Here is a 17,911-nt window from a genome sequence, read left to right on the forward strand (position 1 = left end):
TCGCTCTGACAGGCAACACTTTTCTCTGTAACCTCCCCTGACAGGGTGAGAACATATCCATCAAACAGAGGCTACCCCGACAGACAAGCTTGGTGCTAGACAACCTGTCAGACCGGGCTGTGTGCCTCTCTGCACAGCTTTGCCCTCATGTTATCTTGCTCTCTGTGTTTTACACTCTTTTTGACTCTCTTTCACCCCCGCCAACTTCCTCTGTCTGTCCTCCAGATCGATATATCTGTTACTCTCAAATGCACGTATGTTTGATGTTGCTTGCTCTCTCTCACGCTAACTCCGTCCACTCCGCCCAGCAGTAAGTGCGGACTTCTCCAGAGACCGATGTGCTTTTCTTGACATCTCATGAATGCTTGAATTATAGTACATTTCACTTTTTTTGCTCTTTAGACACTCACTTTTTGACCTTTTATTTTATTTTTGTCTTCTTTTTTGTTTCCACAGATGTACAGTGCCCATCCTTGCAAGTGGATGAGTGGAAGTTTCCTCAGACCGCCAGGCACAATATCACTGGTGAAAAGAAAACCTTGACTAAACAGACACATATGCCTCTCTGAGTTTTATTCATGTGGGTGCTGATGGATGCCATTTGTTGTCAGGTTTTAATCTGGTGAGGCGATTCTCTCTGCTCAAGAGCGCAGATGTCAAGAAGATCCGCAACCCTCGAGGACCCGTCATCCTCCGCCTGGGCAAGACCGCACTCCTACGCCCCACCGAGTAAGTTTACAGCACATGTCCCTCACTTGCTCTTTTTTCCCAGCACCTACAGACAAAACACGTCTCGTACAAAGACATTTATGTACAGCTTTAGGTGGTTGAGAATGCATTACAGGAAGTGAAATAAAGTGTATTTTCTGCTGGATTTTCCGCTGGATTCTGCTGGGTCTATGTTGGCAGGCTCTTGCTTTTCATGCCATGTCTGAGCAAAGAGAAAGGCAGAGAGACTGAACGCCCTACGGCTACTCAGCCTCTGAACCCTCACTCAACATGTCAGCGCTGTCCAATGGCTGTTGTGTAAAAAGCAGACGCTTGGCAAACGATGCACCACGGGTCATTCTCTGATTGCATTTCCAGATACACCACTTCATTTCTCTCACCACGGACACTGGCTTGTAAATCTCAGCTGTGACAGCCTTTTTGGTTTTCCGGTTGTGACCGCATGTACTTATTGTAAGTAGTTTTCATATGAAATGCCTCTCTAATTTGCTTGAGCGCGAGCTATGTGAGTGATGCCTTAATTAGTTGACATGATGCTGCCGCCAGTAAAAAAGATTTTTTTAAAGTTACAAGCATATGAATTTAATAGCAGTGTTTGGGAGCCTGAGCTTGTTCTCAACTTGTTTCTGGGCGAAGAGACCTGCAGCCATAAAATCCAACAGAGCAAAGCTTCCTTGCACAACACGGTTTCGCAGCCTGACATGTTTTAATTATGCTTTACCGGGTATTCATGTCGTTATTACACAGTCGGCGGGTGTAGATTGTGTTTGGAATTGCGTGACAAGTGCTTATTAGGCTCGTGTGCTGGCTGTTTTTCACTCCTCTGTTTTGTTTTTTTCCGTTTGTGTGAATTATAGCCGGTTTTCAGGCGGCTGAGCTTCTTTCTACCCAGCGATAAAGCAGTTTTTCAGAACTTGCCAATTGGGTCAGCCTAGAGTATTTTATCACTCTGTCCAGCACTGTGAGCTCCACTTGCTTGAAGGCCCGATAAATCTGTCTACAAAACAGTCTTTTTTCGGTAGAGACATTTTGTTCTAAAAGTGTCACATATATTGTTTGTCACAGGCTTAGAGAGTAGTTGTCCTTATGAAAAGGGAGGGGGGGGAGACAAAAAAAACAAACTGTCACTTCTCAGGAAATCAGAATCTTTGGAGCCAAAGTGGAAAATCCATGATGTTTTTGTTTTGCCTCTAACCATACAAAAAGAGAAGGGGTGCACCATTCTCCCTCTCTTCTCTGCCGCTGGTTTGGGAGTTTGTTATGGCGCAGCGTTTATTGAAATTGTGATGCCATCGAGAGCTCTGCTGTCGGTTTTGTCAGTGAAGAACGCTACCTGGGTGACTTCTTTTCAACTCAGACAGAGAATAATCAATGTTTGCACATCAGCCTTGCCCGGCGGCTGCCTTTCATTCTGCTTCCCTCTATACATAGAACGCACTTGTCTTCTTGTACGCGTTTCCCAAAATGACTAAACAGAATCAGAGGAGAAGTTTGCTTGTTTTTCCCTCTCTCTGTTGCCTTCCCGCCTCACCGAAAAAGGCGGATAGAATCAGAGACGACTGCCTATCTTTTAGTCATAACGCTCCCTTTCGTTAATTGTTTCGCTTTTATATTTCTGGGTTGTTTTTTTTTTGCCTTCTGAAATTAGGTTGTAGTGAAGGGTTTCAGGCATTTAGAAAAAGAAGAGCGGAGGCGGAGAACAGATGGGCGATTAAGGGATGTAGTGGCGAGGGAACAAGAGGGTTAAAGGTTTAAATCCAGGCAATAAGTGAATGCATCAGAACAAACCCTCAGGCTTGTTCTATGGCTTCTTCTCTCAGTGCGCTCAGCACTTATACGTGTATGCTGGCGGGTCTGCGTCTGCAATTGCAGCATCTTTTTCAGTCACGGAGTACAAACTGTTGTTGCTGAAACTGTACTATACGAGGCGTCCACCCGGCCCAGGCCTCCTGTCACTCAGGCAGCTTTTTAATTCATCGCCAGTGAGGTTGACTCAAGTGTGAGACGTGTGTACAGTGATTGGAAAGCAGCGTTTTGCTTTGTATCAGGGGCTAATCCATTCCGTTAATCCAGGCTAACGCAGATGAGTGGCAGCCAGATGAAGCTACTTGTCTCTTGCCTCTCTCAGTTGTTTGCTGACAGTGAAACGGGCACCAGTCACAGCTGGTCACATGCATTTTAATTTCAGCAGAATTTGATTTGATTGCTTTGGGCCTGTTTTTCTCTAACGCAGCTCCACCGTGTAGGGAAAGGAAGCAATTCGGTGATACTATGACACGAGGCCAAGATCACAACAACTGTTTATGGCAGAACTGAAAAGCATTGAATACATTAAGCACTCGTTATCACACAGCAAGAGTGGTTTGTAGATTTAGTTTCTATTAAAAGATCAGAAAAGCTGAAAGCAAGCAAAGACACAGAGTGCAAAGGTGGAGACACTGATGCGATCGTGTAGGAGGTGAAAAAGAGGAGAGCTTGAGAGAAGAATAGCAATTTCATTTTTAGAGGGTAAATACAGAAGGCAGACAGGGGATGTGAGTCAATAGGGAGAGGTTTTTACAAAGATTTTTCATCTTACATCTGTGGGAGGGTGACTGACTAATGCTGACATGGCTGGAGGGATGGCGACCACAGTTGGTCAGTTGCGCTGTTATTCAGCCGCTTTGGTCTGAACCAAACCATCTTAACAACTATTTGACAGATTGTCATGAAATTTTGTCATGAAATCCTGATTACTTTTGTGATCCCCTGAATGTTCTTCTACTGCTACCAGCAGGAAGACATTTTTGACTTTTAATGAAGTGCCTGACAACTACCAAATGGACTGACATGAAATTTGTATACAGAAATTCATGATTCTTGTTATTACTTTTGAAATAATTGAAAATCGAATGACAAATGTTATGTGCAGTTTCATCAGGAACATGTTAGCATGCTGATGTTAGCATTTAGGGTGATAATGTATAATGTACAAATTGTCCACAGGCTTGCATAGGCAACCGAGGGAGACGGGGAAGGACTCATTTTTCATGTCACGTTACAATCCGCTCACATGTGACTAATAAAAAAGTGATTAATACATGGAAATTGCTGCAAATTGTTACAAAGAGCTCCTTTAACGAACAACAGAATGCTTAATAAACAATTCATTAGGCAAATGGTTACTGTGAAGTTGCAACTGATGTTCATGATACTTTGTAAGTGGTTAATACATAATACATACTGTGTAGTTCATCTATAAACATTATCTGGATGGCCATTATAAAGTTCTAAATAATGTATATAAACTTTAACAATTGTTGAATAATAATAAAAAGCATTTCATTGTTTGTTAACCTTAAAGTAACTATTCACTAAAGTTTCATTAACTGTAAATGCCACCCTTTACTTATGATGGTTATTATAAAGTGTTTCTGCATACTGCCCAGGTATACTCTTGTCTGTCATGTTTTTGACAAGCGAATACAATTCTGCTTGAGGCTTGGGCCATTGCTGACAATGGTGATCTGAGCCAAAGCAGGACTTCATCAGCAGCACATAAATCCCCATATCCAAAGTATACTTTTAACAATAGTGGTCCAGGTTTGTGCTGTTGTCTGAACTGTTCAGTTTTTTCCTAAAGCTGTTTACATACTGTTTAAAATAGATAATAGCCATTGGATAACAAGCTGCAATGTGCAGCAACATTTGACCACTCCAGCATTTCTTTCTTTTAAGTCTCAGCTACGAGCTGTTTAACATTCCTATCAGTCAGGTGTGTATAATACATTCAGGGTTAGAAACCCTCTCCACTGAAAGCAATTGATTTCCAGCGTAGCCAGAGCCCGGTATAAGGGTGCCTATATGCCTCTCCAGGTGATATTCCCATCTTAAACCAGAGATCTGTTTTTTCAACATTAGATTTCCTCTTCCTCTTCATCCCCCTGTGCCTCTCTGGCTTGCACTGACTTTCTTAAAAAAAAACAGAGAGAAACAGAAGTAACTTTCAGAGTTTGGAGAGGCTAGATCTGAATCTGTCTGGCCCATACTGAGTGATTTATCTCCCCATTGCCTCTGTGTGTGTGTGTGTGTGTGTGTGTGTGTGTGTGTCGGTAGATGTGTGTCTGTGGGTTTTATGTGTTGTTTTTTTTTGTCCCAGGACTCCAAATGTTATCGGCCAAGGTGAGGTACTTCCCACTTAAAACTCAATAGTTTGTGAGTGGTTTTGTGCCCCGCAGCTCATGTCACTAATCGACAGCAAAACAATTCTATTTTCAACATCGGTACCTCTCTTTCTTTCTACGTCGGCCCGTCTGTCTTTACACACACTCTCTTTCGTATTGCCTACCTACTTACTTTATTTGTGGATTTCAAACTTTAATCGATTTTCACAGTATATCCAGAGTGTTTTGATCCTTCACCATAGTTTTCTCTCTCTCTTAGTCCCCACGTTCAACCTTTTCCCTTCCTCACCTTTTCTCCTACTCATCCTCCCTTTGTTTTGACGTCCTGTAGTTGGCTGTTTTCCCTTGGATCTTCCCTCAGTCATAAATCACTGTCACCCCACTTCTAGGAGTGGGAAACCAGCTGCCAGCATCAACATTTCTCTCTGTGTGTGTATGTGTGTGTGTGTGTGTGTGTCCAAAAGAGAGGGAGAAGGAAAAAAGGGCGAGAGAGAATATTTCAAAGTGTTCACCATCTCAGTGAGCATGCATTTCACTGGGCTTGTTTGTGAACCCTTCATCTCTCAATACATCTACACACAGCCATGCGCTGAATATTTGTGAGTGTGTCTGTGTGTATATATTTGTGCGCTTAGATGCCCTTGACCAAAACTGAAGGATGAGGCTTACCGGACTGTATCTGCTATGAAAATTAATGCCAGGGGGTTACACACAGTGGGCTTTGCATTGTACTGCTGGCTGCAGTCACACAATGTGGGGAGACAAGCAAGAAGGGAAGAATAGGGGGAAGAAAAACCATGCGCAGAATACAAACAAGCTCACACAGGCAACACACATAAGATTACTTTGTCACTGCACCCATGCAGACATCAAAGGAAGACTGTAAAAACCAAGAGTCGTTTTCATTTGTCAAAGGCTTAATTGAATTGATGTAAGCTGTCTGGCTGGCAACCAAATTTATGTTAAGATAGTTAGCCTTTATTGTCCCGGAGTGAAATTAGTTTTTGCAGCTTGCACATGCTGAAAAAACACTTAACAGTAGAAATGCACACAATAAGCACCTGTGCACATGTACAGCACATACATATATCGTACAAATAGCCCACAGTAGTGTTGTAACACTTAAGGAAGAGGCTAAACACTCTTCCGCACCTCCAGCTGTCAAGCTAACACATCCCAGACCAGTCTGTCCCTGCAAGAGCAAACAAGGCAATTGAAAACATGTCTAAGAGATCAAGCGTTACTGAGATTAGGAGATGAATTTCAAATTAAATCCCTTACAGCGTTTGTTACTAAATAAAACAAATCACGCTGAGACAAGAAATGTGCCTCCCGGGCTAGGTAGCCACTTGTAAGCTTAAATTTGTCTGGCAAGCCTATAAATGGTATTTGTTCAGAATTGGAGGGTGTGAATGCCGCAACTTCACAGTAAGTCACTTTGAAATGTGTCAGGGAGCAGTTTTATACAGTTTGTAGGAGAAATGGAACAAGAAGGAGATGGTGGATGAAGAGTAACAGGCAACAGGCTGCACACCTCCAACTTCTCAGCGAGGTGACAAACCCCTTCTCCCTCATTAACATTATCAGGCTCCCTATTCCAATCCTCTGCCATCATCTTGCGGGTCAGCTGTCCTTGCTCTCATCAGGCTAGAAGCAAAATAACACTCCTGCTACTGATTTTTTAAAAAAGCAAAACAACGGTGAAGGCAGTGGGCAAGTAATGAAATCGGTGTATGCCCGACCATACATACAAAACACTCGTAGCACCAGCTACCGCGGCAAGCCTACTTTCCATTCCTGCTCCAAAGTCCCAAAAATCGTAGTGGGGATTCATTTCTTGCTCTTTATTAGTCTCCTTCTTCTTCAATGAATAATCTCAAAAAACAACTTTACATTCGAATGCTGATTTGGACATCGGTTGGCGTAGTCGAAGCTTTTAGAAGCATTCAGGTCAGCTCTAGTAAATACTTGGAGACTGTAGGCAGTCTGCATTTCAAACCAAAATCTCCGCACTTTAAACACAGAAGCTGTCACGTTTGTGTGTAGGACGCTTTGGAGTTTTCAACTAACTTGCCCGACATTATTCACCTCTACTAACAACGATCAGTAAGGTATTAAAGTAAGGGCTGCTGCAACAAAAGCAGTTCCCTCTATCTGTAACCAGAAGAAAGAAATATGAAGAGTGGAGTGAAGAGGTGTCATCTGTAGCATCCACTTAAAATAAAACTCTATACTCAAGTTTCTAACAAAGGGCTTGATGTTATAATTTGCAGTCTCCAAAGCCAAGATAACATTATTTTCTCAGACTTGACAAACGTCCTCCATCGCAGAAGATGATATCAGACTGTTTTCACAGTGACTGGATGACATTTCTGCACAAAGTTGGTGGAGTTCCACTGTAAACTTCCCCGCACTTAGTTTCCTCAGCTGCCACGTATCGAGGAGTGACGTGTCCCTGACCTCTTCCAAACTTCTGTTTTCCAGTCAGGTGTTTCCTCATGGCTTACCTGAAGAGTTCACCCTGATCTTCACCCTGGCATTAAAGAAAGCTGCCCTGAGAGACACCATCTACCTTTTCCAGATTTCTGACCAGCAGGGATACCCACAGGTGCAGCTCACACTCCTTCCCTGTCTCCATCCCTCCTTCTTTCTCAATCTCTATCCCTTTTGTTCATCACGCCTTTTGTCTACTCATTCATCCCGTCTCCCATCTCTCTTTTGCATAGTCATCCACTTTCCCCTTCGATTTATTTCCCTCCCGTGACACCTTTTCAATTCTCTCTCCCGCTTTCATTCCACGCGCCTTTTGTCCCCTCTTATTCTCCATCCCTCTCTTTATCCGACGCTCTTCCCTCGATCATCTCCCGCTCTCCTCTTTCATTCACCTTCATTGTTATTCATGTGTGTTCCATGATGAAGCGCTAGAGTCCCTCAGAGTCCCCATAATCACTAAGAGTCTGAGGCCAGATTTAAATACTCAATGTGTATGATGGATGGAGGCCAAGGCGCCTCATTAGGAGTGATTGATTGGCTGTACTGCTGGCGTGTGTAATTAATATGTCTTCTCCTTTACCTCATCTCTGCGTCTGTGTTCTACAGCTTTGTTAGGTGGAGATATTACTCAGACAGCCACATTTTTCCGAGGCGTTGGCATGTTGAACACATTGTTTGGTGTTTAATTAGCACTTGTGCGTATTCATATATCACTTTTCTCTCATCTTCGTACCCTCCGCTCCAAAAAAAACAGCTCTCTGTAGACTTCAGCGGCCCCGATGGCGCCTTATCTCTGCGTGCCAGGGCGGAAGACCCCGCGGCTGACCCGGTGAGCTGCGTTTTCACCGGCGAAGGCGTGGAGGCTCTGATGGACTTGCGCTGGCACAAGGTGGCCCTCAGTGTGCAACACGGAGCCGCCTCCCTCCACGTGGACTGCAGCTCCATTGAGACCAAACCCCTGGAGCCCAGAGGAGTTCTGCCCAGTGACGGCCACACTCTGCTGGCCATTCGGGCTGCAGATGCTGGGCCTGTGCAGGTATGGATACAGAGAAATGAGAGTGAATTTCAGCGTGTTATTGCCCTTTGTAATGGCTATAGAAGAGCTTTTGATCAAGGCTAAGCTTTGCAATGTAAATGTCATCTAAGCTCACTATTTGAAAGTGTGGTGACCTTCAGTGTCTCTCTGTGTGAAGACAGAGTGAAATATTTCTAGTGGACAAACCTCTGATAAAAGCCTTTTTACTGAAATCCTTTATTCTCTCCAATGTGTGCAAGTGCATATTCATATTTGTGTGAATGCATGTGCGTTTTAGACCATAGGCTGCGCCCCTGAGGTGCTGTTTTTCTTTGAGGCAATCTCATTCAGTCCTGATTAAAAAAGCGAGAGCACTACCTGGGAGAATGGGCCTGTAGTGAGCCGGGACTATTAACGCTGAATAGATCCAGTAATCCGGGCACTTAGTTTGACGATCAATTAACTGGCCTACTTAGAAAGCAGGCAGGGTCTTTTGTTAGCGCAGGGAGGAAATGTCCATACATGCACACGCACACACAAACACGTACTACACACACACATGCAAACCTCCTGACAAAGCGCTTTCCTAATACTTTGTATAAATGAGAAATTAATTGGCTCTCAACCTTGTTTACTGCCTCATTCAAACTCTATTTACATTATTAAACAAACAACCCAGAGGACTTACGGAGACCTGCATGTTAAATCACAATCTTTTTCTCTCCCATCGCTTTCTTAGATGGACATTCAGCAGGTGATGCTGTACTGCGACCCCTCCCTCGCCATTCAGGAGGCCTGCTGTGAGATACCCGGGGCACGGGTAAGGCTAACCGCTAACAATGATTAACAGTAAAGATGATAACGAATTTGTGTGGTGCACGGATGATTCACAGCTGCACTACGGTGATTATGTCCTACAACATCCTGTATAATGCAAAGAATGGTAAATCTGAAATTTAAAGGGGCGCTACGTAACAATTTGTAGCATTTTACATGTTTTAATAACTAAATTACTGGCCATGATGTGAGTGGATTTGAAAAATTAGACCTTCACCGTCTCTCTTGGTTCCCTTTACAAGCCAGTGGATGATGTCACCGTAAGTTCACTGTGCGGGGAAGATACTCTTATTTGCTTTCTGGCAGAGAGGTGAATGACAAGATGCACACACTGCTCCTTTTTGTAAGGTGTATATATATATATATATGAAGCTACAGCCAGCAGCTGGTTAGCGTAGCTCAGCATAAAGACTGGAAACAGATGAAACAACTAGCCTGGCTATGTATGAAGGTAACAAATCCACCGAAACAGTTCTATTTAACACTTAACATCTTGTTAGTTTAATATAGGTCAAAAGACAGTTTGCTGTTTATGTATTGGATTATTTCTTGGCTCAAGGCAGTAACTTCTTGGAGCCTCTGCTGGCATATGTATTTATGATATTATTATATCTATTAATATATTTTTATATACGTTAAACATTTGAGATAATGTGTTATTTGTTGAACTTTAGAGGTGACAGTTGGCTAATTTATTTACCTCTGGATAGGGCCGGGCTCGCTGTTTGGTTTTGTTTCCAGTTTTTGTGCTACGCCGAGCTGAATGTTTGCCGGCTGTAGCTGTATTTTTAACAGATCTAATCCAACACTCACACCCTAGAGAGCGAATAAGCATATCTCCCAAAAGGTCAAACTATTGCTTCAACAAGATCAGTGTGGATTTTCACCTGCAACTGTCCTGGAACTGGTGCAGATTCGCTGACTTTCACAAGGATTCTTCAGTAGTGCTGATGTTTCTCAGCAAGGGGCATGAACCTCTTATGCTAGCACCCACCAGGTGGCCCCCTTGCAATCCCAAGTTATTGGTCCAATCCCACTCCTGACATGGGGCAAAGGTGGGGGTATGAGTGTGGAACATCATCACAGGAGAAGGCTTTCCTGTGGATATATATAAAGGTTTCAGGCTCACACAAATCCTTACTTTTCGTCAGTCGACGCCTACCCCACCTCAACTGATGCGCTGAAAATATTTCCAGAGTAATTTGAAGCAGCTTCTTACCTCAGTTCAACCTAATCTAAACAGTCCCCCGGGAATATAACTCAACACTTGTTGCAGCTGCTTCACAATAAAAATCGTAGTTATGTGCTAGAAGGTTACCGTGCAACAGCTGCAAGAAGAGCTGAGTTTGCTTTATCAGAATTAAACAGCCTAAACAGTCTCTGCATTTGCTGTGGAGGCAGAATTTTTCCTTATAACTAAATTTAGGGGGTCAGAAAGAACTTAACTGCCCACCTTCGATGTCGATATGCAGGGGAAGCCCTTACCACAAAGCACTTTGTCTATTACTTGACTTGTGCTTCCACAAATATGAAGAAGCCTGTCTTATGTAGGTTAACAAAACATTCTTCAAAGACTCTTCACTAGAGCCTAGGGTAATTCCATTGTGTGCAATTATGTCACATCAACTGTGGTTTGCTCATATTGTTTGTCCTCCAAAAGTGTGACTAAAAGCCTAATTAAAGGTATCACTTGTTCTCTCTTGCAGCTTCAGAAATAGAATTTTCAACACCATTTCCTCTGCTTCATATTCCTCTCTCTTCCTCTTGTCTGTCTACCTTCTTCTCCTCAGCCGAACTTGTGTGCAGATGCCTGATCAAAATAGAAAACAGATTCATTGGAACTAAATGCAACAATATGTTTCTGTCAGACAGGGAAAACAGAGCAGGTGATTGTTCAGTTCCGAGAAGAGCTGCAAGCAGCCAGTTCTCTGGCTTATTTTTGTGCTGAAGGTATTTTTGTACTCAGCCAACTTTTTGTCAGAATTCTCCAGCGTGTCGGTGCTTACGTGTCTGCGTGTGCACGCATATCTTTCTGTCTCATTACCGAATTAATTTATTAGAGAGACACACAATAGTTTGACAAGTTGTCTCGCACTTTTAAAACTGCTACGTCCTCTGGAAAAAGAACTGAATGTTATAAATTGATCAGAGGGGTCGAAGAAGGACAGATCTTCCTCCTTTGCTCAGGAACTGTGTGTTGCATTGCTCCCTACAAGCTGTGTTTCAATTTGAATTATGAAGTGGGGGAGCATGTGTGATCATATTTAGACACTCCCCTGCTGCACCTTCTTGAATCACAAAAGGAAAATACAGAACTGATCGCTGTCAAGAGCTCTGACATTGTGATCTGATCGCTGCATTACATATTACATTAAATTGTACAGGAACGTGTGTTGCCTCGTTGGAGATGTGACATTTTAGCTAAATTCCACAGCGCTACATATTTGCTGCTTCTCTTTAACATGCCATTAATGTAGATGTGATTTTAATGAATTTTACATGTGCCTAAATTAGAAAAGATAATTTCAAATAAGCTCAGGTCTAACCCAGCACGGTCATTAGCTGTGCTGGCAGCACGGCTCCAGGGATGGCAGTGTTAATCGGTTGGTCCACAATTTTTGTTCCGTCAGCCTCAGATGTACTTTGTCTTTAATGCTCGACAAATGTTAGAATGCTGACATGTTAAACTAAAATCATAGTGTGCTAAATACAGCCATGATCCTCCAAAATTACAAATACTACATAATATGTTATCACTTTATTAATCCTGCTTGGGGTACGTCCATTTTTAAACTCTCTTGTAAGTATATGCACAAATGTGCAAATAAACAGGGGCAGGGGTCCCCAACACGGTGACTGGCACCTGGTCACCCGCAGTGAAGCATATGCATCTCCCACAGAGCACCTTAAACCTGCACTGTCTCCTAATACCTGTAACCTATTAAATGTAAAACAGTGTTTCCCACACATATGCTTTACTTTGGCAGGCCAAGAATATTTGGGAACCCGTGTACGCATTTTATACTTCTATTGTTTTTAATTCCGTCTGGAGAACAACGCCATCCGTGATTGATTAACTAGTGGATCATCTGCCCTTTAAAACAAGTTGCCACCCACATTACTCTCTCTCTCCTTGAGGTAGCTCTCAGTCTCAAAAATGTTGGTGACCCCTGGTCTATAGCCATGCGTTAGTGGAGAGCATGTATGTATTAAGGATAATGTGGATACAGCATCAGAAGCGGAGCTCCATTCATTCATTCCATGCTTCTGCACTGTGGGGCAAATGCTAACTTCCAGTTTAACTTGAATAAGTTTAATCGTGCAGCTCATCTAGACCATCCAAAAGTTATTGTACCAAATGGATCGAATTCTGAAGCCACTCCACAGGGGTCAAGACACTAAAAACATGTATCCACCTCTTGCAGCCACATCCTTCATAATGTAAGATTATGGGCTGAAGTCTTTTTGGGACCAGTGTGCATCGTCTGATGTTGTAATTACATTATAGCCACTCTGTCAGGTTGGCTTCAAAGCTCGGCGCACATCATGGGGACTTGGGGAGAGATGTCTGACATAGAAACAGGGCTGCTACATTTGGACTCTAAGCAGTTAGGAGTTCAGAGCACTGCTCAAGGGCACCTAGGCAGTGCCCAGTCCACACTCTGTAACATGGTCCGAACCAGCCATCCACTTGGGTCCCAGGCCAAGTTCCTACAGACAGAGCTGCTGCCTCCCCCACAGAGCTGCTGCAACACAAAAAATGCACAGCACATACAGAAAATCAGGAAATATTTAACTTATGTATTTTAGAGCAGATCTCTGCTGTCTGTAAGATGAGGAGTCCAATTTAGCTCAACTAGCAATGAGAGGCACAAAATGCAGGGGAATTTTTGTTTCACCTCCCGTCGAGGGAAGAATTATAGGATTCCGTTTGGAAATCATCAAAGCGTTCTTTCACGTTGTCTTAAATGATGTGTTTTCTGTATGTTTGCAGTGCCCACCAGACGCTCCCAAGAGCCGCCGTGCTGCTGAAAATGACCTGTTGGAAAACACTTTTAATGAGGTAAATCAAAGCCTGCACCCACACACACATAAACGTACACAAAGGGAGACATTATAACAAAAAGCAATGCCACCACATCCCACTGAGCAGGCAACTTCTGTGGACGTCCAAAACAGGTTGATATCATGTCCGTCGGGCCAGGCCATGATCTGGACGTCCATTGACAGCCAGAATTAGTCGATAAATGACGTTGAGAAAAGACGTCCAGTCAGGCCATAATCTAGACATCCACTGACAGCCAGAATTAGTCGATAAACAACATATAAACGTCTATACAACGTCCAGAAAAGACGTATAAAAAATGTTCATTCTGGCTCCCCAGAGGACGTCTTTAAGACGTCTTTGGATGTCCATAAATGACGTCTAAAAGACGTGATCTAGACCACTTTTTGCTCACTGGGATGTGATTACACACAAACCACATATACCAGATACCATACACTGAAAATACACGTACAATAGTCGTTTTAAAATCAATGACAAGCCAGTAAATCCAGTAATGAATTGAAGGGCAGTGTTATTGACTGTTCCACAAACACTGACACTTCCATCATGACTTCATCATCACTACACATGGTTCCTGTAAGACACAGACTCAACATGTACCGACACAGACAAGCACTTGGCCTACACGGCTTTGTTTTTGAGACAGTTTGAGTTGTCTTAGATGCTCCTGCTGGCAAGCAAACACAGGCCTGTAGGACTTAGACCAAATGCCGTGGTTGTTTTCCCTTGAAACTCTGGAAAACACGTTTTCTACTCTGCTGCAGCCTGAGTTTTATGCGACTTCAGTTCAGTTAAGTCTGCCGGTAGCAATCGTTCAAAGTGTTGGCGGGCAGTGTCGAATGCATGACAAATAGAGCCTTATGCAACACATGGGAGCAGTTTTTCCACAAATTTCCATGGTGTTTTTTATGGTTGCTTCAATGCCGCCTGATACATGAAGTTTGCCCGGTATAACGTAAAGGCAATTTATTTTTGTTTCCACACCCGCTTGTTTCATCATTCATATTAATGGGATCTATATCCAATTATCTATTCATTAGGGCCTGGTGTTTGTCTTGTGGAGTGCTGGTGTTAACTTAGAGCTCTGGCAGACTTCAGGGCACAGTAATCAATCCCAGAGATGGCTTCAGCCAGACACAGTTACAATAACTCAGCCATCTCACTCTGTCTCCTTCTCTCCCTCACCTGTCATCCTGTCTCCCCTTCTCCTTTGCTATCAGGTGCTGCAGACTGCCTGTTAGCTGACTGTTATATATGTATTATGATGTTTAGCCTTCCATTTTCCTCTGCCGTGAATGCAGCCCAGACACATTTCTGTCCCCATTTGCCTTTTTTATATCTCTTCTGGCTCTTTTTTCTTAAGCTCTTTCACACCCATGTAGAGACATGCACACACATGCAGAGACTTAACTTGGGAGGCTTCGATTTTTATTTGTGTATTAGCTTTGTACACAGTAAATGAACAATGTAATCCGAGATTCCAGTGTGCAGGCCAGATGTTGGTGAGCCATTGCGCTGCTTCCATTAAACTAAGCCTCACTGAGTGGCAGCTTGTTAAACTCAGCATTCGTGGAATGTCATGTGTTCTGTATGTGGAGCTGTACATTATGGCTATGAAGTTAGGACAGGGTAAACTGAGGTCAGCTATCGGTGAAATAACATCTCTGTGGATCTTTGCTCCTTTACAGTTTCCTCCACTTTTTTTCTCCTGAAGTGAAATTCTGGTTTTACACAAGAAAGGTTCACAGGTCAGGAAGTACAACTGGACATGTGAAAAGGGTTTTATTAAGCCTTTTGCAGCTGCAGAGGGCACTGCACAAAGTCTGATACATTGCCTCAAGTGATGCCACTTGGGTCAGAGCCATTTGGGGCTAAATATTTAAAGGTACAGTATGTAAGAATTAGCTCCCTGTTAAATTCATACTCAAAACAAACAGGGGGCAGCATACCACCAGAATAATTGCTAACCGCTGCCAACTGAAGCTGCCGTTAGCTACTTAGCTCAGTTACTCGTGCAGCTAGCAGTCCAGGCTAGGATTTCGAAGCACTAGGGCAGCGTTGGTGTACGAGCCAGGGCTAGCTGGTTAGCACGCTAACTTCAGTGCATATCTCTGCACCAAATACATAAACATCATGACGTCAAAACTGTTATTCCTTCACTTCTTTTGACATTTTAATTATTTTTAAAATCTTTTTCAACTAATTTTCTTAGATATTGCACCTTTAAAGTTTGATGATGAAAAAAAAACCCATCTAGGATTTGGAGTTAGAAGGAAGTAGACCTCTCTAGTCTGCTCTTCATCTCTTCTCGAGGCTAGCTGCTACTAGCTTAACGGACCCAAATCTCTGACCAACAGTCGGTGGTTGAATTGAATTGTTATGTCAGGTTTTGACAAGTGAGAGGAATTCGTGGAATAAATAGGAAATATCTCTGGTTCTCTCTGATGTATATATTTTGTTTATAGTAATGCTAAATGGTATAAAGCCTGTCATCGGGCGCCTATTCCGCCCCTTCTTTCAGCTATCTACGTGTGCTGTTTTCAAAATTCCTATTGCTGGATGAAACAACAACCTCCGCTGACACAGTGCTGTGGAAGTCTGGCTATGCACGACTACTCTGAATGTCACACCACCTACCAGCACCTTTAAATCTAATTTTCTCTGAACACAGCCTTATATGTATTGATCCTCTTATGTAATGCCCAGCAAGAAAGCAAATAAGCATCTTTCCCAAAATGTTGAGCTCCTGTTTAAGGGCTGGAAAAGCCATCTCATTCCGCACTATCAGATATTACTAGGCTACATATAAATTCTGTCACAGCTTGTTCCAACTCTTCATCAAAGCTAAATGATGCTTATGCTAATGAAATATTCAACTCAAGACTCCAACCAATACATGTGTTTGATGTTTATTCCAAACACGCCTCAAAATTAAGCCTGATATGGTGTTTTTTTGAAGAATTCCTCTAGAATTTATATCTAAGCCGTTTTTTTTTTAGCAAGGTTTAGCTGTACAGTACTAGTTTGTAATGAAGCTGGTCAGTGAGGATTACAGGAATTACTTAAACGATCTCTGCATCAGCTACACCAAATCCGTTTGGTGCAGAGGTGTGTGTGAATCATTGCTTGTGTCTGTGTGTGGAGTTACTGCCTTCCTGAGGTATTACGAATCTCAACCACTGTTTGGTATCTTACCAACACTGTAAACATATTTTTTCTCGCTTTCAACCCAACTCCGCACTGAAAGGTCATCTAGTTCTCAGAAGACCCAAAGGCTTACTTGTGTCTTGTTTTCCTGGTCGCAGTGTGTTTCTGCTTTCAGTATGCTGTCCAAGTATAAAAACCAGCTGTTAAATGTCTTCTCCCTTCCTCCCTTTGCTGAAACTCATCCTTATTTCTCTCCTTGCCACCTTAAACAAATTGTTTCCGTTCAGTTTTCCAGTCCTTCCCATATGTTTCATGTTGTTGACTTTCTTTGTCTGATTGCAACTCTGCACAGCGGGGTCCATCTCTGCATTTCCCTCTGGGCTCAGGAGGTGCAGTGCTTTTCTTTGCCCTCCTCTCATCTTCCTCTTTCATCTCTCTTTTTTTTTTTACTCAGAATACAGAATGGCTGTTAATGACCCTTGTGTGAAACCAAGATGGCCCTTATTCCTCCGTTCTTTGTTTTGTATCTGATGCAACGAATTGTAATGGCAACAAGGTTTAGAGGGATGCACTGCACATGCAACATGAAAACAACAGCTTTCCTATGCCAGAGATGTCACACGATGTTGATATTATAAAGACTTTCAAATGTAATTGTTGCCATTCCAGGGAATGTCTTCAAGAGATTCAGTCACTGTGAAGTGCAGCAGAGCTGCCGGTGACTGGGGAATATAAACTATGTGCTCAAAGGTTTGAGAAGAATGTCGAAAATGTCTTGATACGATATGAGCAAAAAGTAGGGCTGAGACAAGAAGTAGGTTACAGTGCTGCCACAATGGAGAAAAAACAGCCTAAATAATATTTCTGCATGGGGCCTTCAAAGCTATTGGATTCAGCATGCATGAATGTTATTGGAGACAGTTTTGGCCATGAAACTGTCAGCAGTAATGTCCAACATAGACAGAAACCAATTCAGAGCCAGAAATGGTCATAATATTGAGTTCATCTTCGGATGTGATGTGTCCTGACATTTATTTTCTTTCTTTCTTCCTTCCTTCCTTCCTTCTTTCCTTCAGGACATTTTCGCATCCAAGGATCTGGCACAGAAAGTAAGCCTCTCACCTCACACTCACACCCACACACACACACACACACACAGTACAATATTGAATTTCAAGGACACTTGTGGGGCGTCAATGTGGCTCGGACCAAGATGGTCGTCCTCAAAGCGAGCCTCAAGCTCCCACTCTCCATAGACGTGCAGGTTGGCCTGGCTGGCCACTGGTCCGGTGCGTCCCCTTCCATTATCCCAGTACATTCGATATGGTTCAGCATTAGCAAGCACATGGGTGGAAAAAGACATTTCCAACGTGTGCTGCTGAAATTCAAATAGGAAAACAATATGCAGGCCATATGTGTGTCTGTGTGTGTGTGTGTGTGGATGTTAGAGAAAGAAAC

General features: G+C 42.9%; 1 protein-coding gene across 1 annotated transcript in view; it reads left to right on the top strand.

Annotated features, from left to right (window-relative positions):
* col16a1 (collagen, type XVI, alpha 1) overlaps positions 1-17,911 on the top strand; it is a 72,685-nt gene that overhangs the window by 16,744 nt on the left and 38,030 nt on the right. Inside the window, exons 3-9 of the mRNA XM_073463506.1 lie at positions 457-525; positions 612-729; positions 7,377-7,500; positions 8,140-8,421; positions 9,140-9,220; positions 13,232-13,300; positions 17,530-17,562. Of these exons, the coding sequence (XP_073319607.1) occupies positions 457-525; positions 612-729; positions 7,377-7,500; positions 8,140-8,421; positions 9,140-9,220; positions 13,232-13,300; positions 17,530-17,562 (776 nt within the window). The remainder of the gene's footprint in view (positions 1-456; positions 526-611; positions 730-7,376; positions 7,501-8,139; positions 8,422-9,139; positions 9,221-13,231; positions 13,301-17,529; positions 17,563-17,911) is intronic.

Source organism: Pagrus major, chromosome 3 (genome assembly GCF_040436345.1).
Source record: "Pagrus major chromosome 3, Pma_NU_1.0".
Classification (NCBI taxonomy): domain Eukaryota; kingdom Metazoa; phylum Chordata; class Actinopteri; order Spariformes; family Sparidae; genus Pagrus; species Pagrus major.